Genomic DNA, 25,476 nt, shown 5'->3' on the forward strand with positions numbered 1-25,476 from the left:
GAACAAGGCTGAGCGGCAGGAAGTGGAAGGACTGCCTGGATGTTGTCGTTGCTGTACGTGACGCGGTGGGACAGGGCCTGATGGCGGACTGTGATGACCCGAAGGGGGAACCTAACGCAACCACCAAAAACAAAACAAAAGGTTATAGCTAATACACCAATGAAGACAACAAAATGTGACCATACAATATACCGACGAACCCAAAGAAGGCAGAAAAGAGGGAAAAGGGGACAAAGAACAGAGGGGACAAACAGAAATCAAATAGGAGGATGGTAGATTTCAACCCAGCCACATCCATGATCACAGTCTCCGTGAATGGTCTCCGCACCCCCGTTAGAGGGCAGAGCTCCTCTGCGTGAATAAAAATGCGAGATCCAAGATGCGCTCCTCACAGAAACCAGGTTAAATAAGGAGGTGGTGAGGGGTGGAAAACACACACCATACCACTCCTAGAAGCCTCTTGGGGCACAAGAGGCCGCTTCCCCGGGTGCACGCCGAGGAGGGGCCATGTGGGGTTAGGGTGGGGCCTCGGGCGTAAGTCCCGCCGGCCTGCCGGTGAGGCGGAGCCCCTCGTTTCTTGCTGGCCATTCACAAGTCCTCGTCTGCGGAGAACCTGTTCTAGTGTTCTGCCAGCTTTTCTGCTGGGTTATCTGTGTTTTGTTCTGTAGGTTTGTAGAGTTTCTTCATATATTTGGATGTAAATTTTCTTATCATTTATATGAACTACAGATGTCTCCCCCTACACTGTAGCTTGTCTTTTCATTCTCCTAAATGGGGTCTTTTGATGATCAAAACATTTCAATATAGTCCAATGTATCAATCTTTTTTAATAGCTGGTGCTTTTGAGTTTTTTTTTTCCCCAAAGTCTTTTCTTAATTCAGGATCCTGAAGCTGTTCATATGTCTGTTTTTTTGCCTTTCACATTTTTATCTACCCTCCATCTGAAATTGATTTTTGTGTGTGGTATGAGGTAAGGTCTAAGTTTCCTTTTCCACCTGAGTCCCAACTGTCTGCACCCTGTTTCTGGAAAGGGCCTTCCTGTCGCACTGCCCTGCATTGCAGTGTTGTAGCAGCAATGGGAGAGCATGGAACAGGTGATGGGGTCGGCAGAGTAACAGCCCCCAAAGATGTCCTGAACCTGTGAGTATGTGACCTGACATGACAAGAGACCATGCACATGTGACTCTGTGACGGACCCTGAGGTGGGGAGATGATCCTGGATGACCCGGTGGCCTGATGTCATCACAAGGGTCCTTATGAGGGGGAGGCGGAGGTCAGAGAGGCCAAGAAAGTGCAACATTGCTGGCTCTGGAGATGGAGGGAGGGGCCATGAGCTGAGGAACACAGATGCCTCCGCAGGGCCTCCAGAGGACCCAGCCCCGCCCACACCTGAATCTTGTCCCCTGGGATCCCTTTTTGGCTTCTGGCCTCCAGAACTGTGAGATGATAAACTTGTGTTGTTTTAGGCCCCTGCCTTTGTGGTAATTTGTTACAGCAGCCACGAGAAACTAATACAGACTCTCACCACAACACAACCTCACTAAAATTCTAGTGAATGTGAGTGAAGTCTTTTTAAATGCATTCCTGAGTGGTCACAGAGAGGACTGATCCTGCAGGCCCCACAGTGATGTGTCAGAGCCTTGGCTGTTCACACTGGAGGGATGCTGCTTGGGTGTTAAATATCCGTGGTAAGGCTTTAAGGATAACCACCAAAGATAGAATTGGTGTATGAACTTCAAAGCAACGAAGAAGGAAAATGAATAAGAAAAACAGGTGACCCAAGTACCTCAATCCCATTAGAAAGCACCGAGGACAGAGCGGCACGCAGAGAACAGACGGATAGATGTAAATCATCAGGGGTGGAAATTAGTCCATTTAGATCGTTAACCAGAAAAAAGCAATGAACCACACCTGCCCCTACAGGACAGCGAGGTTAGAAGGACGTCTGTCAGGTGCTGCTCACCAGAGACACACCTGAACCAAAAGGACACTGCCTCAGGAAGCCACAGAATGGAAAGCGTGGTCAGCAGAGTGAGCAGAATGGCGGCTGTGTCACTGTTGGCGGGAAGGGCCAGCACAGCTGGACAGCGGTCAGTTCATCAGAGCAGGTGAAGCACACGTAACCCAAACCCCGGGCGTGAGTGGCGGGTCCATCCGCTGGGGGGGCTCCAGCCCTCGTTCCTGGTGGGTGAGACAACTGAAAAGAGGAAGAAGAGGAGATTGGGATCATTCAACAGCAGCCGCGGCGTGGCGGGCAGGTGGAGCTGCATCTGAAAGGTAGAGACATCCTTCAAGTGCACATCATGGAATGATCAGAGGAATTGGCCGAGTCCACAGTATGATTGAGTTAGAAACCAGTGACCTAAGAAGGGATTTCTTAAGTCGCTGTACACTTAGAAATTAAAAACACATGTCTAAATGTCACTCGGGACTCAGAAGAAATGGCCATGGGAATGTCAAAGACAATCGCGATGTCACCGCAGCAGAACCCAGGAGGACTTTGTAGCTGTAGGTGTTTATGTGAGGAAAGGAAAAGCATTGGCAGCTTATAAACTAAGCATTGGATTTAAGAACTTAGAGCAAGAGCAGAAAATCCCGAAGAAAGCCTAGGAAAGGCTGCAATAAATACAGAAGCAGACAAAACAGACAAAAAAGACAAAAATTGGTTGGAACAAAAAAAGTGGGGACATGGCTGAGAGCCTCACATCGTCCTTCCAGTGCAGACAGAAATGAAAGACACGAGGGCAGAAAGAAAGGAAGAGACTTCTTTACTCTCAGAACCTCCAGAAGAATCTACGAGCCGCCAGAACAGTGGAGTACAGCAAGGGGACAGGTTGTAAATCCTTATGCAGAAGGCAGAGGAACTGGCAGGACCTGGCCCTGTGATGAGGCTTGCTTCGGCAGGCACACTGGTGGGTGCTCAACATGGTGTGTGAATGGTCAGCCAACCGGGCCTGGGAGCCTCTGGAAACTGTTCCTTTCTTAAGGTCTCCTGGCCCATGCCTCCCCCAGCCCTGTGAGTCTTCACATTTGAGAAAGTACTGCCATTTCAACTTTACAAAAATTATAATCATTTTTCTTCACTACTTCTTGTTTTTTTTATTGAGGTGAAATTGACATAATATAAAATTAGCCATTTTGAAGCGAACAATTGAGTGGCATTTAGTGCATTCACAGTGTTGTATACCACCACCTCTATCTGGTTCTAGAACATCACCACTTCTTTTTCTTGTCCTCAACAGAAGGGAACATGAAAAAGAAGGATGGCAAAGGCAAAGAGCTAAAGAAGAGAAGTCCAGGAAAGAAGGGCTGGAAGGTAGGTGGGACGGGGTGTCTGGGGTCCCACAGGTGGCTCTGGGCCCGAGGTTTGGCCCCTGCCTGGCTGCAGCAGGGCCACACTGCCTCCTGGGACACATCAACGGACCTTGTCTGTTGCAGGGCAGCGCGCCCCGCGTCATCCCCACTGACTGCATCTTAGTCGCCACAGACGACTTCAAGTGTATCCTTTGATGGGCCGCCGCCCGAGACACCCGAGCCTGTGGCCCTGTTTCTCCTTAACCAAGGCCCAGTCATCGTGGACCCCTATGAGGAGGCCCAGGGCATAGGTGAGCACTTCCCACGCGCCTCGTCGCAGCTCATAGCACACGCGCCCCACCCACAGCGCCCACGGAACAGCGCAGGCAGAGTGCCGTGCCTCAGGCGCCTCTGCCTCCGCCCCCACGTCCTGCGCACGGCCTCCGCCTCTGGCTGCCCCGTGTCACAAAGCCTGTGGGGGGTTGGGGTCACGCTGGCCCCGGGGATGCCCGTGTGCCTCAGGGCCCCTCCCCCACAACTGCGGCCAAGTCAGGACAGCAGCATGTGAAGATCGGACCTGGGGCGGCGCCTGGCATCCCTCTGCTCAGGCCTCAGTGTGTGCACGAGCCAAGTGCGGGCCTTGCCCCTCCAAGGGTTTAACGCCCTGGGTTTTCCTTTTGTTACATTGGCTTCTAAAATCTCTCCACAAGGAGGGAAGCACTCCATTTCTGTGAGCAGCAAACATCAACTCCACCGGGCCTGCACCCCAGGAGAGCTCTAGGCCCAGGCGCCACAACAAGGCACCGAGGGCACAGGGCCCGCCGCAGCCCCCAGTGCTCCTCATGTGACAGAGCTCCTGCATGTTGTCAACATTCAGTTCTCATTGCAGAGACGCTGACTCCTGTCTCCGTAACCCGGGAAATTTTGGAAAGATACCAAGACATGTTCACTGCAAGATGGGTGGGACATCTGGGCAGCACACACTTTCCAAGGTTCGCGTTTGGGCTCTCAGGGTACTGTCCTGGGGGGTGGTTTAAGTGAGCCCGCTGCAGGGGGCGCCACACCCCGGGGGGGACCGGTGTCCTCAGTCCCTTCCTTTTCCCCCTCTCTCCCTCAGGTTCCCTCCTGCCCTGACCCCCGATCCTCACTGACACAGTGGCTCCTGGGGTCTGGCTTGTTTTCCTCACACACTGGGCTCCTTGGTCCTCACTGTGCCTGGATGAGGGTGTCATTGTCCTCATCCCCACTTTACAGAGGAGAACCTGGGTACCCAAGAGTGTGTCCCTGCACCAGGCCCAGCCAGTCCTGCACAGGATCTGTACCCCAACCACAGGCACTGGGTCTCTGGGGGGAGGGACAGTATCCTGTGGGTGCCCTTGGGGACCTGAGCGTGCTTGGCTATCAGGGAAGTGCCCTTCTAGCACTTTCCAGAGCCCCTGTCCAGTGAGACGGGTTCATTCCAGGGACACGAGGTCCACTCTCAGGAGAGCTGCTTGGACCAGCCACCCAGGGCCCCTGAGAGTCAACACAGGATAGAGGTGTCTGAGGATGCTGGGAAAGCGGGTCCTGATTCTGTCTTAGCAAGGGAGTGGGTGGTGGAGTGAAGACCAGGCAGGACAGTCCCTGGGAGGGTGTTCCGCTTGCAACCCAGCCCTGAGGGCTTCAGGACAGACTTGGTCCCAGTTGCGGCGTCCTGGACATCTGCTGCCAGTCCATACGCCGTCACTCCCCTTCTCTCTGCAGCCAGGCTGAGTGGGAGCAGCTCCTGGACAGCTGCAGCGGCTTTTTCTTCTATGGGATGGAGAGCATGCTGTCACACGTGTTAGTGGAAAGGCTGGCGGCCATGAACTTACAAGGTGAGGCCGATCTTCTCAGTGTCCTGAAAGCCCGACTCCCCGCCAGGCCCAGGGGCTGGAGATGAACCCACACAGGGACAGAGCAGGCCCTGCATCTCCTCAGGCAGCATCTGTCTTACAGGGGCTGGGGGGGCAGCGGCTTCAGGGAGGAAGCCCCTGCCTCGGTGCCCCTCCTCTGTTTCTCAGAGACCCTGATTCAGATTTCCAGACCAGCAGGCCTGGTGGGGGTCAGGAGCTGGGCGGTTGTCCTTGCGGGACTGGGCCTACAGAGTCCAGGAAGGCTGGGGGTGCATTTCCAGAACACGCTGATCTCAACCCCTCCCCCAGTTCTTCTGGTCTAAGGTGGGCGCTCTGGGCTTTGTTTGCCACCCGCCCCCCCACCGCCCTCTGGTCCACTGAGAGCAGAGGAGGGCATCAGTGCCCCCACCCCCAGGACACTTGTGGGGTTGGTCTGGCCTTCTTGGGGGTGACCTTCTCCTGGGCAGCAGGCCACTCTGCACAGTCGTGGGTGGGGGGCCCTTTCAGGGGACCCTTCAGAGATGCCTCCCACCCATGTGCAGGTCACCTGGAAGGATTCCTTACCCCAGGGGGAGGTGGAAACAGGGCTTCTTGGGTACTTTCATTGCAAGCCGTCTCAAGAGATGGCGAGCGAAGTCGGAGAAACCCGTAAGCTCCCCAGGCGGCACGCAGGGCCACAGCATCGCCGGGGGCCCCTGCTGCTCCAGCTGAGGCCTGTCCTCGCACAGCTGGAGATTCTGCCTGCCCGCCTGCGGGGAAGTGGGGCGTCGGCTCTGTGCTCCTGGGGCTCCCTGCACACTCACACCCAAGCCTTGCATTGCGGACACTGGTGCCTCTTTCAGTGGACCTGGGCCGGGTGTACCTGTGACTGCCCCATGGCTGGGACGCCTTGTCGGTGTGGAGTGCTGGGAGCTGAGACCCCTCTGCCGGCGGGGAGAGCTGCAGCAGGCCCGGAGTGGGCTTCCCACCCCTTCCCCATGGCCCGGCCTCGTCACACAGGGAGGCTGTGAAGGGTCCATGGCTCCCGTGTGCCTGTGCGGCCAGTGGACCCCAGAAAGGGCCTGTGGTCGTCAGGTCTGAGGCTCGGGCAGACTGGGCTGGGTTTCCATGACCCACCCTCGCCCTGGGTGACGCCAGCCTGCATGGCCTCCTCTCCCGGGTGCCCAGCCCCTGAGCCGCCCCTCATGCCCTGCAGAGTGCCAGATGATGGTCGTGCTGGACCTGACTCGGTCCTACGAGAGCATGCGGCGGCAGCTGGAGGTCTCGGAGAACAAGAGGTGCCTGAAGTCCCCTCCGCACGGCTCTAGCCAGCAGCCGGGCCACTGATGGGGTGGCCTGGGCGGTAGATGAGCACTGGCTGTGCCCCTTGGGGACGCAGGGAGACAGAGTGCCCCTGAACCCACAGGCAGAGCCCCACAAGGGAGCCAGGGCTCCATGATTTCTCAAACCCTCCCCTGGCAAAGTCTCTGGGGGCGCGTGGGTGGGGGGCAGCTCCTGCGGCCGACTCCAGGCCAGGCTGGAGCCCTGAGGCCTGCAGGATTGGGCCAGGAGACAGAGGGCCGGCAGCTGGGGCACCCTGGCTTCAGAGTTTCCTTGTGTCACAAGCCCCAGGGCCTCTGTGGGCTGCCGAGCTGGCGGAGGGGGCCCTCCCCTTTGTGGTGGAGGCCTCCCCTCCTGACTCCACCCTGTGACTGGGAGCCGTCTGGAGGGATGTGGCAGCGCTCCGAAACGCCTTTCCTCGTTAGATGCCAGCTAACTTGGGGATGTGTAGGAGTTCTGGATTCTTTCAAGAGCTCTAAGAGCTGTCAATCTAAGTACACGTTCCAACACTTGGTGCCATTTGGGCTGTGGACGGGGGTGGGGGGCCCTTGGTACTAGCCCAGGGAGCTGGGTCCCCTGCAGTGCACCCCAGCTGTCCTTGGAGGGGCCTCTCAAGACTGCCATCCTTCTGAGTCTGGTGGGGGTCAGGAGCATCTTGGCGAACCAGTGGCCGACACTCCTGCAGGACAACGCGCTGCGTGCCAGCATCTTGTGGGAAAGTGAGTGGAAGTGGGCACCTTGGGCCTGTTCGCAGCCCTTCAGGCTTCCCCAGAAGCCTGCCGCAGTGTCCACAGCCTGTCTGAAGGGAGTTTCTGCTCTAGATCTGTTGACACTTGGCAAGCCGGTCGGGAGAGCAGTCCGTCTCCTTCAGAAGATGGAAGCAAGCGAAGTGGCCAACCACGGTAACTAGAACGCTTCCCGCCTCACGGCTTGTCCCTTCAGGCTGTGTGCTGCCCCTCGAGACCACCGTCCCCGCAGCCCTGAGGGTCGAGGCATCCCCACTTGCTGTGTTCCTGCACGGCCTCCAGAGGTCAGCAGGCGCCTCCTTACGAACAGGGGCCCACAGGGAGAGCTGGTGTCAGAGGCCCCGGGGGCACGGCAGCATCAGAACTGCAGATTCGTCTCTGCAGCAGCTCAAGTCACACAGATTCTAAAAGCCAGGGACACTCTCTGGGAACGAGGAAGCCCCCCGCTCATCCTTCAGAGCAAGCGGAACCCTGATGTCACACTGGCAACAGCTTCACAGCTAGCGGTGTGAAAACAACTTCAATACAATGCTGGTTATAGCTCTACCTTAAAGGAATAACCTGCCATAACTGAGAAAGACACATCCCATGGTGATTCAAAATCATGAAATCTCCAAAGTATACCACACAAAACGGAGCTTAACGTTTAAAAATCACATAGTCTGCAGTGCCTGGGATGTAGTTGCTGAATAAATGCTTGTTGAATGAGTGAATGACTGGATGAGAGAATGAATGAAAGAGTACAGGAATGAATGGGTGTGGGAACGAATGGGTGAGTGAGCAAATGAGTGAGTAATGAATGAATGGATGAGTAAGCAAATGAATCAGTGAGAACATGAATGAGAGAGTGGGCGGGTGAGGACTAAATAAGTGAACAAATGAATGGGTGAGTGACGGAATGGGTGAGTACATGAATGGGTGAGTGGGTGAGTGAACAGGTGTTGGCAGGTGGGTGGAGGTGGGTAGGATTCCAGCTCATTGGGAACAGGAGCGATAAACCGGGACAGAAACAGAAGCCGCGTGGCTCTGCTGGCTGAAGAGCTGCCAGCATGTTCCTCTTCCATCAGGTAGAGGAGGGGCGAACCGTGGCTCCTGCGACCTCTGTTGTTGGTTCTGATGTCCATGGGGCGCGGAGGGACAAACCCCGATCCTGTGCAGGCCTTCCCTGCAGTCAGTGGTGGCAGCCGGTTGTAGCAGAGGCAGCGTCAGCTGGTAGAACCTTCTGGATTCTTACAGCACTCAGTGCCAGGCCGTGGTGTGGAGGGGAGAGTGGGCCTTGGGGTCAGGCAGGTCCAGTCCTGGTGCAGTCGGTCACTCCCTGGCTGTGCGCTGGCTGCCTTCCAGCCTCAGTGTCCCCATCTGTAAAGGACATGTGGCAGCGTCCAGGCCCGGGCTGCATCCAGAGGCAGAGCCAGGAGCACCCTCACCTCCCTCCCTGCTTGCCCCCACGGCCGGACGTCCTGCCGCCCATGAGCCTCGCATTTCACAGGCCCCTGTCCCGCTCTCCCCTCAGGTGAGTCTCCGCAGACCTCCAGGGAGAAATTCATGTTCCGGCCACTGCCCCACGGCTCTAAGCTGCTCCCTGTTGCCCTCAACTTGGTCCTCTATGGGCTGCCACACCTGGCCATCGGCTGATGGAGGCCTGGGCCCCGCCTCCCAACAGCCCTGCTTCACCGCCCTGGACACACTCCATTCCCACCTACGGCTGTCCCTCCCAGTTCCTCAGGAGTTCCGGCCCTGGCCACGGCCCCAGCCCCTCCTCCAGTGCCTCCTGCAGGGCTGCACTACCCAGGTTCCCTCCACCCCTCCAGTTCTGCTCACGGCGGCGCCTGCCTCCATCACCACTGTCAGGCCAGGACCCACCCAGGGTCTGGCCTGCTTTGTGGCTCCCCCCCTCCAGACCGCCTACCACCCAGCACCCACAGGACCCTCGTGGAGGGAGGAGAATATCTCTGGGGCTCAGAGGGGTGGGTGGGGTGAGGAATGCATCAGGGGTCAACCCCTAGCACCCTCCCCTGCCCTGTGCACCCAGGGTGGTCTCAATCCAGGGGGGGCCGGGTCCCCATGGGGTGTTGGGACAGGGGTGGTCTCCACCTCCTACAAGGCTTCAGCAGCACGTGGGCCTCCACAGACAACTTCTGGCTGACGGCAGACTCCTTTCCCTGGGGACAAGGCTCCTGGTCCCTCAGGGGACAGCCCCTCTCAGAGTACATCCCAGGCGCTCCTGCCCTGTCCTGATCAGAAGCCATGTCAGGACAGACTTGTTTTCAGTTGAGGTGCTTCAGTAAACAATTGAATCAGCCTCTGTGGTGGTGTGGTGCCTGTGCCCCCAGGGGCTCGGTCTGGAACCAGCGATGGCTCTGGCTGCCACCCCTTCCTGCCCGCTGCAGGGACACCAGCACCTCCTTCAGCCTCCACAGAGGGAGCACTCCGAAATGAGCCCCAGCCCTCCGCCTGGGGCCTTCCCCGGGGGCCCGCGTCCAGTAGAGGAGGCGTGTCCCCAGGGAAGGGGCATGTCCTCCTTCCAGCCGGCTCTGCAGAGGCACGTGTGGCCACTGTAGGCTGTCCCTGAGGGCTGCACGGCCCTGCCCCCAGCCCAGGGCCTCCAGTCCGCGTGAGACTGCGGCCAGCGAGATGGGAGGGAGAGACAGGCCAGCCAAGCTCCAAGCACCACTGGGTGTCAGCCGGTCCTGTGCATTCCCGCCACCAGGGCTCAGGCTGGGGCTGTGTCTTCAGCCTGGGACCCGACACACCATGACAAGTGGAGAGAGCCGCCACAGGGTGACGTGAGCCTTGTGGGGCTGGCTCCATGGTGCAGCCTGGCGGTTCTGCCTGCTGTGCTCCGCAGGAGGCCCGACTCTCCTGGCTCTGTGCCCATGTCCCTCAGCGTCCGAAGAGACGCCCCGGGGGGACTCGAGGGCATAGAAGGGCAGGATTGTGCTCCTCCAGAACACTCCAGGCTGTGGAGCCCCCGCCCAGGGCAGTGCCCACCCTCTGACCCCCTTGCTGGCCCCTCTGACTCTGGGCACCTTTCTCCCACTGTGGGGACTGCATGTCCATGGGACCCAGCAGGATTTGAGCGGGGCACCCACTCTCTCCAAATGCCTCTTGGCTGAGTGGCCAGCCCTGGACTTTGCTGGCCCTGATGTCCCCAGCACCCGGCAGTTCCTGGGGCCCTGAAGGGGCCTGTGCAGGGAGAGGGCCTCACTGGGGGAGGAGCCTGTGGTGCTGTTTCCCAGGCAGACCCACCTCCTGCAGGGCTCTGGGGGTCTGGTGGCGCTGGGCTGTGGATATTTAAGAAAACACCCCACTCACCCCTCCCTAGGGGCTGCAGGCTGGGCCCTGGGAGACCCTGGGGTGCCAGACCAGTTCTGCATCTTGATTGTGTCAGTGACACCAATCTATATGTGGGGTGACATGTCACAGCTTACACACACACACACAAACACCGGTGCAGACACCTGTAAGAAGCAGTGAAAAGGGAATGTGGCCACAGCGTGCCCAGGGCTGCACCAGCCTCAGCTCCTGGCAGCTGTTTCTGACATTGCCCCGGGGAAGCTACATGCAGGGCCAGCCCTGCCTGTACTGTCTGCAACTTCCTGTGAATCTGTAATTAATTCAACAGAAAAGATAAAGAAAAAGCTCATCTTTGGTAATCTTGAAAGGTGGTGAGTCCCATCTTTTCTGTTTGATTTTTCCTTTTTTCAAATATATACACATGTTCCAGTTTTTTTAAAAAAAGCTAACTAATGACCAGGGAATAAATTCAAATCAGAGCAGCACTAAAAATATGAGCTTTCTTCTAGAAAGATGTTGGCACCCACCCAAACAACAAGAATAAAAGCTTCTGGAAATATTTCATCTGTGCAGCCTCACATCTGTTCCCTTACGCTGCGTCTGCTCACGTGAGAAATGTTACCCGGAGTGCCGTCCCCGTCTCACAGGCTCTGAAATAACTTTCTGAGTTATGTCCCAGCAACAGAACAAATCACATTATCAATTAGCTGCTCTAACAGCAGTGGCATTCTGTAATATATTCAAGCATGAAAAAATTACGTAGGTGAAATTTATGTAACCCTAAAAACTATAAGGAGAAAGGAGATCACTGGGGATTTATTGGCAGTAATAGGAGACAGAATGTAGTTCGAGGGGTGGACAGCCTTTCAAGGGAGAGACCAGACCTGCAGGTTCTGAATGGTTTCCAGGAAGGATGTGGGTGCCCTGGCACCAGGGGCCTGGAGGCTGCAGGAGATGACCGCCACTGCCCACGCTCAGCCCCTGACTTCCCGGAAGCCAGGGGACCCGTGTGTGTGGGGTAGGGGTGGGGGTCTCCGGCCACCTGCTCTGGTCCAAGCTGAGCTCTACCCAGGCTGCTGACCATGAGCTGGTCACTGGGGCCATCCTCTCCCCTGGAGAAGGCAGCACCTGGCCTGGGGCCGCCGGGGGCCTGACCCCGCCCCAGCTCCGAGACCCGCACGTGTGTTAGGGGAGGCAGCGTCCTCCCAGCCCACAGTCCTGTGTCCCCGCAGCGTCCAGGCCCCTCTGTCCCAGGCAAACGCCAACGCGTTCTGTTCTTGCTGTTCATCACCCTTTTAAAGTTTGATTTGTTTTCTTAATTTATGTTTTGAAATAATGATTTCCATATTTTTAAAATAAGATTTTTTTAAAACTTGTTTTATTGTAGGAAATTTGGAAAATAAGAAAAATTGAAGGAGAAAAAAGCAGCCCACACCAAAAGTCCACGTTTGGTGGGTTTCTGGTTTTCCTCTGCTTCGTTCTTCCACAGCGAGCTCCACTGTGTTTCCCCTTAACGCGGGAGAGGACTTCCCACTTCTGGATTTTAGGTCAGAATCCTTGTTGAAAGCTTCCCTGCCCTCAGCCAGGCCCCTTGCAAACATGGAGGACCCAGTGCCCCAGGACTGGGGGTCCCCCAGGCGTGGAGGGTGGGCCTCCCCGGCTGGGGTGAGGCAGTCTGGGGGGACCCTCGTCATGGGGGGGACCTGAGGATGAGGGCACTCAGGGCACTGGGTACACCTGGTGCCCCTGCCACCCAGGCCAGGTAATGTGGGCTCTGGAACCCGCAGCCGGGGTCAGGACCCCGCCTGCCAGAGCCCACTCGGGGTCACACTCAGGTGACCTGTGAGGTGGGTGGCCCCAGCTCCAGGCTCTGTGCCAACACTTTACGTTCATTCCTCATCTCATCTCCACAGAATAGCATCCCCTGGGCACCAAGGTCACCCTCCACGTGGTGGCCACCTCATGCCTGCCCTTCCCAGTCCCCAGCTGCCTGTAGCGTGGGAGAGCCTGGCCTCTGTCCGCCATGGCCTGCTGCCCTTACCTCCTGGCACAGGCACTCTGGGCTCCTGGCCCCCCCCAGGAATCCCAGTGGATGTCCCGTGCCCGCTGGGAGGGCGCAGCTGCTCCTCCCGGGAGGCTAGTCTGTGGTTCCGCGGGCTCCCCGTCTCCCTGGGCCTCGGACGCGGGGCCTGCCCTCCTCGCCAGGCAGTTAACTCACGAGCACAGTGAAAACAGGCCTTCCAGACTGATTTGGATGAAGAAATTAGGTGGGTTAATAAAAGTAAAATGTTCACAGACGCTTGTGTATAAATTTCTATTAAGTTCCCTCAGCCAACACTGGTGTCTTAATAGTTTAATTTCTGTGTTAAATAATTAAAACTCTATTTTCAATTGCTGTGAACAATTGTTTTCCTTAATGATCTTCCTAGAGGAGCCAGTAATTTTATATCTTGTAAAAATGATTAACTGGCATCATTATCCCATATCTCTGAAATATAACCCAGCAACTTCAAGAAAGGCCATTTGTATTCAATTAATGCTCCCTTGCATTAGGACATACAATATTACTTCACGCCAGGCATAACCCTGCTGTCCTCTCATTTTATTATGACGATGATGAAGATAGAAACAACCAGTTTAATTATCCCATTTCCAACAGAGAAATCAATTTTCAATACGTCTTCACCCTGAAAAAAGAAGGTGGCCGCATGGTTCCTGGGAAGGGCAGGCCGGGCGGAGCCCTGGGCACAGCGGCTGCTGCAAACCGTCCCCCAGCCTCAGGGCCGAGGCCGGAGCGGCAGGGTCAAGCCCCAGGCCTCCTCCCCTGTGACCGCGGGTCTGGCCTGAGGATCTCAGCCCGGACTCTGGGTGCCTTCCCGGGTGCCCGCCCTTCTGCATAGAGTGTCTCCATGGGGAAGCGACCCGTGGGGACCTGGAGACTCTCAGAGGAGTCTTGGCCCCCAGGGGCTGCCTGCTCCCCGCCAGCATCACTCTGGTCCCCAGAGACCCCCCTCCCACCGTCCAGGCCCCCCAGCATCGGGGTTCCCTCGGGACGGCCCTGCTCACTGGTCTGACACTGACCTCTGCACGGCCCCATCCCTCACCCCTGTGCCTCCCAGAGCTGGGCCCACGACAGAAGCGGGGGGCAGGGGGTAGGGATTTATGGCGGGGTGCAGCGGCTCCCTTTGTCAGGGTGATTCAGGACGCGCCCTGCCTCGCCGCTCAATCACACTGGCGCTGTTGGCCAATATAATCTAATTGTTTGACATTTTTATCACGATTCATTGAGACCAGAGGGAGACGACTAGATTAATACCCCCATGCGGTTGGCTAATGGCTGGGATGGAGCTGATGGGCCAAATTACAGGGGAGCTCTTAAATTTTCTTATTATAGATTTTAATTCTTTGTGACAAGAGACGAGAGATGGCGTGAAGATAATAAGGTGCAGGCGGATGTCCTCTGCCCGGAGCCCCGAGATCAGGGCCCCCACGCCCCTCTTCCCCTCCCCTTCTCCTGGGCACCTGCTCCAAGCCAGCTCTGGGCTGGGGGCACAGAGGGACTAGGGTACTTGAACCCATCAAGCCAGATTGAGACAAGGGACCATCCTGCCCAAGCCTGGAACCCCGGGAAACATCCTCTTTTTTTTTTTTTTAAAGATTTTATTTTTTCCTTTTTCTCCCCAAAGCCCCCCCGGTACATAGTTGTGTATTCTTCGTTGTGGGTTCTTCTAGTTGTGGCATGTGGGACGCTGCCTCAGCGTGGTCTGATGAGCAGTGCCATGTCCGCGCCCAGGATTCAAACCAATGAAACACTGGGCCGCCTGCAGCGGAGCGCGCGAACTTAACCACTCAGCCACGGGGCCAGCCCCCTGGGAAACATCCTCTTTGAAGCCGCTCCTGGGCTCAGAACTACCCCCCCGATAAGCTGGAGCTGGAGCCCCAGGCAAAGCCACTGAGCCGGGCGGTGGGGACAGGTGGGTGCAGGTGGGCCCAGGGCTGCCATGGCGGGTGGGACATCCCTGCTGATTTTAATGAATTTCCTCACCTGGTGGGTTGGGCATCCTTTCATGTACTTGGTGGCCATTTGGATTTCCTGTTCTGTGAGTTTCTTAGTCATGACTTGTCCTTTTCTTCTATTGGGTTTATCTTTTTGTGTTTTGTTTTGTTTTGTTGCTGAGGAAGATTAGCCCCAAGCTAGTATCTGTTGCAAATCTTTCTCTTTTTGTATGTGAGCTGCCGCCATAGCATGACAGACGAGTGGTGTAGGTCCATGCTTGGGAACCAAACCTGGGCCACAGAAGCGGAGCATGGTGAACTTAACCACCATCCACTGGTGCTGGCCTTCTCTTTTTGTTTTTAATTTCTAGTTCTTTGTATAATATGAATGCTAATTTTCTTCCGTCTTTGAAACATCCTTCCCAGTTTTCCATTTATTGCTGTGTCTCCTTTGTGATACATTTCACCCCACTAACATTTTACACATTGTTCTGGCATCAAATGTGCCCATTTTCAGTCTCTCATAACGGTGAAGAGAGCAACCTTCAGCCTGCACAGGATCAAAGCCCATACTCAGGTGAGAGGTACCGGGCTCAGGTGAGGTGTCTTGCACTCAGATGAGGTGTCCCAGGCACAGGTGAGGGGTCCTGGGCTCAGGTGAGGGGTCCCAGGCACAGATGAGGGGTCTCAGGCTCAGGTGAGGTGTCCTGCACTCAGATGAGGTGTCCCAGGCACAGGTGAGGGGTCCTGGGCTCAGATAAGGTGTCCCGGGCACAGGTGAGGAGTCCTGGACTCACGTGAGGTGCCCTGGGCTCAGGTGGGCTGTCCTGCCCTAGGCCACGCACTGGGCCGTCCTCCCTCTGACGGGCTCTGGCCCCCAGGCCTCTCTCCTCCCCCATGCGCCATACCACTTGGGCTTGCCTCTCACACTGTCCTCAGCCTCTGGGTGATTCAGCAGGTGGCTGTGTGACCCCACAGAAGCTCTAGAACCACTTCCCTGCTGGTTTCTCTCCCCGACCAGCCTGGCCTTGCCCAAGCTCCCCATTTGGTGGCCGTGTGACCTGTCCACAGGTGACTCATGAATGGGAAGTGTCCTGTCTCTAAGTCTCCGCCCAAGTGGCCAGAGCTCCAGGCACACACGGCAGGAGCTGGGCGCCAAGAGCCGGGCCAGCAGCCGAGCAGCCAGGGCCTCGTCCACGGTGGGGACGGCCGCCAGCCCCCTCGCCTCTCCTCACAGCAGCCACTTCCCAGGCTCGCCGCTGGATGCTCTTCACAGCCCTTCGAATGCACAGCAGCAAAAGCGGGAACTCCAGGGACGGCTTGACTGGAGCCAGCCCTCCGGGCCCAGTCCTTAGGATGAGCCCACGCCCACGCTGACCTACGTCGCCACTCACACAGGCTGTGAAGCAGGGCCTGGTTCCTAGACACGCCCAGCCTGGAATCCCACCAAGAGTGGCAGCCCCCTCTGGGACCTCAGGCCACCTCCCCACTGGATTCCCAGGGGAAGATGTGCAACCCCTCTGCCTACAGACGCCTCTGCCCGTCCATCAGCACAGCCCAAAACACGGCCCTAACCGGATCCTTCTGACACGCCATCCCAGGAGAGGACATTCAGGAAGTCACATAATTAGGCTGTTAACGAAAAAAATAACCGAACATGCATAAATCAGAACAGTGTGCTGACAGTGTTTTACACGGCACAGATGGGAGAAGACACACAGGACTTTTACAGCAAACTTATTCAATCAGCGTCATCTGTCCAGAGAGGCATCTTGGTTAAGAACGGGATGTGAACTTTTTCCTGACAATTCAATTCGGGTGTTAAAACATTTAACTTGTTCAAAAGTAAGTTTTGCTCCTTTTCTTGTAACCTAGTAATCAAAGACATTAATTCAAGTCACAGTGACACTGTTTTCTGAGCTACAGCTTTAGCAAGAAAAAAAATTCAGAGAGGCAACATATTTACAGCACAAGGAGTGATTTCTTTTTACTTTTTAAAGTTTTCTTACTTCTACAGGTATATAAGTGGTTAAGAGATTAATATTATTTCTAAAAGCCAACTGGAAAAGGATTTCACACCAATAAAATTTTATTAGACCTGATAATCTGCTTGTTTCCCCCAGGGGTAGATGAGGCATATCAGTCAGTTGGATCTAGAATATTTCGTGTTTATAAAGTGGAACACGCCATCAGCTTCTCTGTAAACTGGAGGGGGAGGCCAGCAGAACGAGAGATGTGACTGAGGCCGCAGGATGTCGTGGGAACGTGGGTCAGGGACAGAAACGTACATATAATCAGGCATCTTAAGTCCTTGGGGAAGAATCGCTGTTAAAAATCCAAGCAACTGTGCTTTTCCTCTGAATCTGGCAGGAGGAGCTCTCTCTCCTCCTTGCCCCATCTCTAACAGTAACAACAGATCCCCCTTTTCTTCGTCTTCTTCTGAAATTCCTGCAGAGGCGCGGTCTGTAATGATGCCATCGTTCGCAGCCCTGACAGCGATGCTGCTCCCTCTGGACCTGGCTGCCTCCAGCCCAGTGCTTCCCTTGGGAAAAGCCCCACGCCGCCCTGTCACGCACCAGGGACCGATGGTGACAGCAACTGGGCGGGTGCCTCTGAGCTTCCCTAACCCCAGCGAGACTGGTCTCAGAGCTTAGACATGATGCTTCCAGGAACTCCCGGACACTGGGAATCAGTTGTGGTGACACGTCCCACTTGTGCTGCTCTCATTTCCTGAACTGCAGGCCTTTATTGTTTTTATTAATAAAAGTAATCCGTGCTCATAGGACAAAAAGCAAAGTGCACCAGAGAACACAGAGAAGAAAATTCGAGCTTGACCTCGCTCCCTCACCAGGCCCCCTCCGGAGGAGGGCTCGGTGCCCACAAGCACTTGCAGGCTTCTTCTCTGAGAAAATGCTCATATATTTAATGATGAGATGACATTAATCTATTTAATGAAATGACACACACATTTTTCAGAACGCTATTATATTAGTGAGGCTGTCATGGCAGGTTTCCACTCCGCCTGTTTCCACGGGCAGCTCCCACTTCAGACGTGAACCCACCCCCTGTCCCTCGGCCCCCAGAAGATAAGCAATGTGTCTACTTTGGTGAAACTATCGATATTCTCTTTGTGAATAACGTACGGTCAACTCTTGTAACCGTGTCATGTCTCTGTTTCAGGACAGAGAATTTGATATGTTTATTAGATCCGAAACATTGAGGGTATATTCTTCCGGCCCCACATCTGGCTCGGCTGTCATGACAGGGAGGTGAGTGGAAGTTCACGGCCACAGTTGGTTTCTTTTTCTTCTTTATGCATTTCTGCCATTTTTGACTCCAAACATTTTGGTGTTTGTCCTCGGGACACCTGTAACTTCCAGCCTTGTGCTCTGTGGCTCGGTCTGGAGTTGAACCGTGGAGATGTTACTGTCTGGCCACATTGTCCATTCACATGCGTGTGTACGTCACACACAAACCGCCCGCCTTCCTCCCCGGGACCTCCTAGGACTTCTGGGGGCAGCTCCTGGCCCATACCCTCTATGCAGCGCAGAGGAAGAAGAAAAAGCCACGCGATGATGAATGACAGGACTGAGGGGAGCACGGGAGCGGTGGAGAGCAAAACACACAATGAGACGACAGAAGGGCAGTGTGTCTGCCAGGACGACACAAACTGCAGGCGGCCCAACCCGCAGGAAGTCGTCCAACAAGGAGTCAGAGGTCCCCACGTGTACCAGGGGCGTCACAGTCCGACTTCTAAAGGTGAAAAATTGGGAAAACCTCAGGTGCTGGGTCTGTAAACCACGGTCCACCCACAAGACGGAGTGGCTGTGAACAGTGACGTGAAGACGCCTGCCTCACGGTGCAGAGCGAAGGGGAGCAAACTTGTGAGTAATGTGCATGTGAGGGTCTCTTAAACAGTGAGACCCCCCAACATGGGCGCTCTGCCCTTGGAGGTCGCTGTCCCCCATCCTGGGGCAGTAGTGGGCACAGGGCCGGTGCTCATTAAGCACCTGTATGGATCAGTGAATGAGTGAATGAATGAAGGGAGAGAGGTTAGCAAGGATGCTCACCACACCATGGCCGAAGGACATCCCAGGTGCTGAGACATGAGGGGATGTTAACTCTTTTCACTTTGTTCAGTGTTTTACAGTAAGTGTCTGCCATCTTCATAACTGGAACAATAAAGTTTGGTTTGAAAACAAAACTGCTTTCCACTCACATTTCTGACAACCATCATTTCACTGAAGATGCCAAGAATGCTGTCCTGCCTGGGAGCCAGCAAGGATGTCCCTGAGGGGCAGAGCCGCTTTCTGTAGTCAGTTAGTCTCTGCCACTGCTGGAGGCCCCAGAGCTCCCAGCCTGAGTCCCTGCGGGCCCAGGATGCCCCTGAGGGTCCCGGACGCCCCTGCGTGCCCAGGACACTGCTGCGGGCCCAAGATGCCCCTGAGGGCCCCGGACGCCCCTGCGTGCCCAGGACAGTGCCGCGGGCCCAGGATGCCCCTGAGGGTCCCGGACGCCCCTGCGTGCCCAGGACACTGCTGCGGGCCCAAGATGCCCCTGAGGGCCCCGGACGCCCCTGCGTGCCCAGGACACTGCTGCGGGCCCAGGATGCCTGTGTGCCCTCGACGCCCCTGCGTGCCCAGAACACCCCGTGTGTCCGGGATGCCCCTGTGTGCCAGGGATACCCCTGAGTGTCCAGGCCAGGCAGGGTGGGGCTCTCTCTTGGCCTGTATTGGCGAGCAGGGGGCTGCAGAGGAACACCCCCAGGACCACTCAGGGCAGGGCCTGTTCCCACCTTGGAGGGGAAACGGGCCTCACACCTCCTCCTCAGGGACTCGTCCTCTCACGGGTGCCCTCCAGCCACCCGCATTCTCTAGTGGGCCCTCCCTGGGGGGACTCGAAATGTGGATCCAGGCTTGGGAGGCTGTGGCACCGGGAAGCGTGGCGGGGGCACTTGGGAACTGTCTGGGGCGGGCCCTTAGTGGGAAGAGACTGGCCAGCCATGCTATAAAGTGCAGCTGCTGACAGGCCCCTGCAGACCAGCAGCTGGGGTGCCCGCTCCCCAGCCCCGGGGCAGGGAGGGGTTGCTGGGCCTGGCAGTGCACACAGCCTCTGAGCTCTTGGAGCTCGTGTGCCAGACCAGACCACGGGGCCCAGCTCCCTCCCTCCCCAGCCCTGCTGAACCTACCGCCCAGACAGGCAGACTGGCCAGGCAGTGGTGGCCGCAACGGGGCCGGAGCCCCTCATGCATTACAAGGAATGTGGGGTGCGCCCTGACTCACGCAGCAGACATATCCCCCGTAAGTCAGAGAGCCTGTCTCCAGAGCCTGACTGTTCCCCTCACAGACCCTGGGGACAGGGCACCAGGTCCAAGCAAACGCCCCTCACACAGTCTTCCCCTAGACCAGCTCCCTGTACGCCTGGCCCCCCAGGAGCCGGCCAGGGGACCCCACGGCTCTTGCCTGAAACCACGTCCCGGCTGGGGTCCAGCCCTCCACCCTGCGGCCCTGTGACCCTGTAAACGTGCAGGTTGGCTCTCATCATAGACAGTTCCTCCCCTGGAGACTGAACCCAACGCCCCGCTGGACTCCGGGCCCCGCCTCCCCTGTCCCCGTGTGCCTGCTGCTCCAGCTCTCTCCCAGCCCTCAGGGCTTCTGGGAAGCGGGCCCTCCCCCCTTTACGGCTCGCAGGGCCCCGGCAGCGCAGCAGTGGCGGCGGCAGCACATCGATCGGCGTGTAAATATCTCCAACGTGCGCAGTTGTCAGACTCTCGGTAATTTGGGTGCCGTGGGCCTCCCGCTCAGAGGAGCACCCCGCTCTCCCCTCTCCCCATGGGCATTTACTGAAGTCCAGGGATAAGTGGATAGAGGGGTTCAAGCCAAGAGAGCACAGGCCACGCCTGCAGGGGGGCAGAGACGGCTGCATGACGGGGCAGCTCCTCCCACGTGGCCATGGTAGCCAAGGCTTCTGGGCACCGGGGGCCTGGGCTCCTGTCCAGACATCGTCAGGAAGGGGCACCGGAGAGGCTGCTCATGCCTGGGGGGTGCTAGTCATGGCACAGCTTGACCCCCTCACCTGCCAGGAAGCCCCACAGCGGGCTAGCCCCCAACTGGAGTGTAGCCGGGAGCCTTTCCGGAAGCTTTCACCTGGCCAGCAAGGCTGGGATCCCATCCTGGGAGCACAGTGAAGGTGGCGGAGCAGGAGCCTGAACACAAATCTTGGACTCGGCGCTCAATTAGTGCGTTTGGCACGCGGTCAGACACCCCCGGAGAGCAGCCCCCGGAGAGCGTTCATTACCCGCGGCCGCACATCTGGTGCCCGCGAGGCCCTGGGGAATTAGCTGAGCGGTGATTTATGGCCACCTCTCCTCGTCCTTTCCTGAAGGAGACAGGATTCTTGGGGCACTCTGAGGCCTGTGTGACCACCACCCTCAGCCTTGGACTCCTCCTTGAGGAGCCCCTTGTGTGATTTGGGTAGCGGCCCCGTCCTCCCCTCACCTGACTCCCTTCTTCCCCCAGCACGGGGTGGGGCTGGGGGTGGGGGGCTAGCAGGGTGAGAAGGCCCCGAGGCAGCATCACCCCAGCTGGGCCCTCCTCAGCCAGGGGGAGAGGTGGTCCCGCTCACTGGGCATGTAGTGGGGGCCAGAGCCCTCGCCTGGCCCCGCTCGGCTGTGGCTGTGGGGGACAGGCGGCCACAGGTCTCCAACCAAGAGTCAGGCGCCTCTCAGAAGCAGGAAAGTTGAACAAAACAGCAAGCACTGGGAAAGGCTCCTAAAGAGGGGAGGGCAGGTGGGTGGGTGGGGGGAGATGGAGGTTGGGGTCATTGGGGGGGCAGGGTTCATGTTCGTCACGTCCTTTGGCTGGGACCAGACCCACGTCCGACTTTCCCTCCTTGAGCTCCAAATGGCCTCTGCTGGACAGTCGTTCATTCAGCCACTCATTCATTCAAGCTCTTGGCACACAGTTTGGGCCCCGGGTGGGTTGGTGCCTGTGGGGCGCCCACGTGGAGACTGCCGTGCAGACCTGGGGTGGGTCCTGGAAGGAGAGGAAGAAAGAGGGCCCGAGAGGGAGGAAGACCAGATGTGCTGCCCGGAGGGGGCGGGTGCGTGGTCAATGCCCTCCCAATCGCAGAGGTCAGGAAATTGAGAACCCGAGACTGCACATCAGACTGGGCTGCCCAGGTGAGCCTTGGCGGGGCTGGGAGGTGGGAGGTGCCCCGCCTCTGAAGAAGCTGGCCTGAGAAGTGAGCAAAAGCACCTGGACACCATCAGCACGAGGCGGACACTCGCATGTGGGTGCCTTGCAGCAGCTACGAGGGCCTGTAGACACATGTCTTCACAGCAGGGAATGACAGACCCAGTCGTAGGGTCAGGTCAGGAGTCCTGCCCGCTCAGTACCTGCATGGAGCCCGTACACCCAGGGCATTCTGGGAGGGTAGCGAGGGTGCGGACTGGGGATCGAGGCCTCCATGAAACTGTCTGCCCAGACCTCAACGCTGTGGCAGCCGCGTCCCCACAGTGAGAAGAAAGGCAAAGCCAGTCGGGCAAAATGATGGCAGGAACTTGGGTTTGGATGACAAGAGCTTGTGTTATGTATACTTTCTGTGGATATTACATTTACCAAAATAAACAACTTTAAGAAAATAAAAGGTGCCGGAGGCGGGGGTGGGGGGTGGGGGCGAGGCACGGGGCACAGCAGCCTTGCAGGGAGAGCTCTGAAAGGTGGGAAGCGCTAGGCCCTGACCTAGGCTGGGCGTGATCGTCAGGTCCCTCAAAGCCAGAGGTCTGTGGAGGATGGGCAAGGGGGAGGGGGTCCACTGGAGAGTTCAGGGGGAGCTGCCCCCCTGCAACTAGGTCCCACGCCCCTGGGCCCCGACTGCTGTCCAGACTGCTGCCTGCCAGGGAGGGGTGGGCCATGGGGGCTCAGCCCTCAGCCCCCTCCCTAGCACACCTCCGGGGTCTCCCCCCGCCGAGGGGCCCAGCTTCCCAGGGCCTTGCCTGAATCTTCCTGGGGATGCTGCTTGGCACAGAAAGTCTCTTTCAGAGGGTCCTGCGAACCTCCATGATGCCCTTTGGCTCAGGATGCCTGGAGGCTCCTTAGTGGTGCCCACTTCCTAGGGGAGCACAGAATACCCCCCAACCCCAACACGGGGCTCTGAGAAACCCTCTGAAGCAGGGGCTTGGGGTCACGTTCATTCCTTCTTCCAGGAATGTTCAGTGAGTCCCGACGGGCCCTGAGCACGTGGGCTCCCTGCACCTGGATGCTGACATGCTCGGAGGAGACGATCGCATCAGCAAGCACATTCAGCAGGAGCAGCGCTGCAGAGGGGTAGGTCAGCAAGCAGAAGGCTGAGGGTGGTGTGCAGCCCACACCTGATGAAGGAGAAAGTGAGTCACGCAGAGATGGGGGAGAGTGGTCCAGGAGCCGGACCTGACCACTGCAGGGTCAGAAGGGTGGCGAGAGAGGGCTGGGACAGGCCGCTGTGGGCCTCCATCTGATGCACACTGGTTATGACATGGGGATGAGACCGAGTTGGAGTGTCCAGGCTGACCAGGCAATATCGCAGGTGGGAGAAGGGATCACGTTGGGCCAGGGTGACCAGCTGGGCCTCCCTTCCCCACCCATCCGTGCCCCTCCCAGCCTCAGCGCTCAGTGCCCACTGCCTTTCAAACAGTCCCTCCCTCCTCTGCCTGGGCTGCGGATCCTGGCGGAGGGGGGGGGGGGGGCATCTGCCCAGGAGGGTGGGATTTGCTCCAGCCCACTTCCTTCGGAGGTTCCAGGACTGGCCTGTGCACCTGGCCTCCCCTGAGCCCCACCCCTCAGGGGTCCTGGTGTCCGCCCCCCTCCCTTTCACCTCCCCCCCAGCCCCGGGATGGGGGGCGCCTTGAGTTTGACATCAGGTTACCTCAAGGGTCTCTCTCCTTCATGCCCACCGACGCCGGGTTAGCAGTCCCCTGAACCCAAAGCCGCGTTTGGGCGCCTCATCTGCTCGGAGATTGAAAACGACTCCCAGTGGGCAGGCAAACCAGGGCCCTGTGCCAGGCAGCCCCGGGACCACAGCAGGGTGGCGCGGGCAGGTGGCAGCTCAGGGACAAATCCCCACTTCGCCAATAAGGTCTTTGCACTCAGCGGCTTCCTGTGCGGTCGGAGGTAGAATCCCAGCTCCTTTCCGAGGTGCAAGCCCCTCGGACCGGCCCTCCCGTCCCCTCCCCAGCCCGGGCTCTGACCCGCCTAGGGCTCAGACACCTGCTGACCCTGGCCGGCCCTCCACCCTCCCTGACCACGCCCCCCAAGCCCTCATCCAGGGTCCTGCCCCGTCTGCGGGCACGCGCTGAAGGGCCGTGTGTTCTTGTTTCTCGTCCGCGGCTCCCGCGGGTGATCCGCGGCCACGTGGGTCTCCGAGGGCGCGCCAGGCACGTAGTAGGTGCAGATAAATAAACATCGAATGATCAAAGGTCTCTGCCAAACGGCGCTCTCTCCGCTTTCCGAAGACAGATGTTTGAGCCGAGAAGCGCCGGCCCCCGTCATCTGCAGCTTTTCTTCCAGACCAGGAGGTGGCATTCGCGAACCTCTCCACTCTGGCGGAACCAGCCCGGGCGCCGGGAGCCCAGAGCCGCTCCTTCCCGGCAGGCGGCCCCCGGACATTCCCTGGAGGAGGGGCATTTCTTTCGATCCTCGGGAGGGGCGGCGCCTGGGGACTCAGGAGGAGGAGGTGCGGGTGGGAGCCCCAGGTATGGCGTGGAGAGGGCGCGGGCCCCAGAGGAGCGCCTGGAGACTGCGGGTGGGGAGGACAAGGGCGTTAACAAGCCTTTATACACCGGGCCCGGGGCGCTGAGGGGAGGGGACCGCGCCGCGGGTCCAGGAGAGTGGGGAGCGCCGGGGCGCCGGGCACGACTGCGCCTGGGGTGCGCACGGAGACGCCTACGGCCAGAACAACTTGGAAAAGAGCGGCTGTCGCTCCACAGCCCCTGCTCCCCCAACTCACCCCGGTTCCCTCAAACCGCACCCCAGCACCCCATCCCACACCTACGGCCCTTGGCTCTCTGGAGAGCCGCGCACTCAGCGGGCAGTGGAGACGGCAGCCTCACTAGCGACTCTAAGCGTTCGGGTCGCTGCTCAGGGGAGACCCGGCGTAGACAGACCCGGGCAGGGGTGTGGGGTTGCTGGGGCGCGGAGCAGCGACTCGGGATCTGTTTCCTCAGCTGTAAAAAAAGGGCTGGGGAGGCCCCCGCCGCGTAGTGCAAGGAACCAAAGCGCGGCGCCCGGAGCTGCGGCCTTCCTCCCGCCTCGGAGCCAGTGTCGCAGGGACCCTTCGGGAGGGTAGCGCGCCCCTGTCGTCCCACCCAGGTGCGCCCCTTCTGGCTCCCTCCAGACGACCGTCAGGCCGCTGCCGCCCGGGGTCCGCTCTGTATCGCAGAGGGGGTCAGAGGCCGGAGCCGGCCGCGCCCCTCCCACTCCGCTCTGCTCCGCCCCCTCTGGCCCCGCCCCAAGCCCGCAGCGGCTCCCAGCAGAGCCCGAGCCTAGGCCGCCTGTGCTGCCGCCTCCGGGGAGCCCAGAGGGGCCCAAACCCTGCGGGCGAAGCTTCTCCCTGCGGGCGGGCTCTCGGGGCGCACACGCGCTGTTTCCTCCGAGGAAGGGGGACGCGAGCGAGGACGAGGCGGGTGTCTGAGCCAGGCCGACCCAGGGCCACACGCAGCGCGGGAATCCAGGAGGGTCACGCTCAGTGTCCCGGGCCTGGCTCCACCGGGGCCGATCGCCTGCGGGGCAGCTACACCCGGATCCCGCGAGTGTGGCCCCGGACGAAGAAGCGGGGAGAGAGAAACCCCCACGCGCGCGGGGCTGCACTGCACACGAAGCAGGCGGCCCCATACGCCACGCCGCGTCGCCCAGGGCAGCACAGTGGGAGCACACGCGAGGCAGGGACGACCACCGAATGCGCGCCCAGCCCGG

At 58.4% G+C, this 25,476-nt stretch overlaps 1 protein-coding gene and 1 long non-coding RNA gene across 11 annotated transcripts in view; one reads left to right on the forward strand and one right to left on the reverse strand.

Annotated features, from left to right (window-relative positions):
* The window catches only part of CFAP46 (cilia and flagella associated protein 46), a 135,898-nt gene extending 122,976 nt beyond the window's left edge, over window positions 1-12,922 (forward strand). For 4 of the 10 annotated variants that reach the window (XR_011441397.1, XR_011441398.1, XM_070275489.1 and 1 more), the window contains 9 exons: window positions 3,243-3,316; window positions 3,439-3,499; window positions 3,570-3,605; window positions 4,184-4,286; window positions 5,038-5,150; window positions 6,364-6,445; window positions 7,071-7,207; window positions 7,310-7,390; window positions 7,545-7,867. Coding sequence is in view for 8 of the 10 variants with exons in the window: in XM_070275489.1 (XP_070131590.1) it covers window positions 3,243-3,316; window positions 3,439-3,499; window positions 3,570-3,605; window positions 4,184-4,286; window positions 5,038-5,150; window positions 6,364-6,445; window positions 7,071-7,207; window positions 7,310-7,390; window positions 7,545-7,642 (785 nt within the window). In the remaining 2 variants the exon portion in view is untranslated. Of the gene's footprint in view, window positions 1-3,242; window positions 3,317-3,438; window positions 3,500-3,569; window positions 3,606-4,183; window positions 4,287-5,037; window positions 5,151-6,010; window positions 6,125-6,363; window positions 6,446-7,070; window positions 7,208-7,309; window positions 7,391-7,544; window positions 7,868-8,747; window positions 9,537-11,918 lie in introns of those variants that run through there. The other 6 variants (XM_023636596.2, XM_014732978.3, XM_023636618.2 and 3 more) reach the window with 3 other exon arrangements.
* A 4,328-nt stretch (window positions 12,923-17,250) lies between these two features.
* LOC138925365 (uncharacterized) lies at window positions 17,251-21,297 on the reverse strand. Its single transcript, XR_011441416.1, has 5 exons — window positions 21,025-21,297; window positions 20,603-20,905; window positions 18,598-18,699; window positions 18,062-18,280; window positions 17,251-17,928 (listed from the first exon to the last, which is right to left on the reverse strand). It is a non-coding gene; the product is annotated as an uncharacterized lncRNA (long non-coding RNA).
* Between the last annotated feature and the right edge of the window lie 4,179 nt (window positions 21,298-25,476).

The sequence above is a fragment of the Equus caballus genome, chromosome 1 (assembly GCF_041296265.1).
Source record: "Equus caballus isolate H_3958 breed thoroughbred chromosome 1, TB-T2T, whole genome shotgun sequence".
Classification (NCBI taxonomy): Eukaryota; Metazoa; Chordata; class Mammalia; order Perissodactyla; family Equidae; genus Equus; species Equus caballus.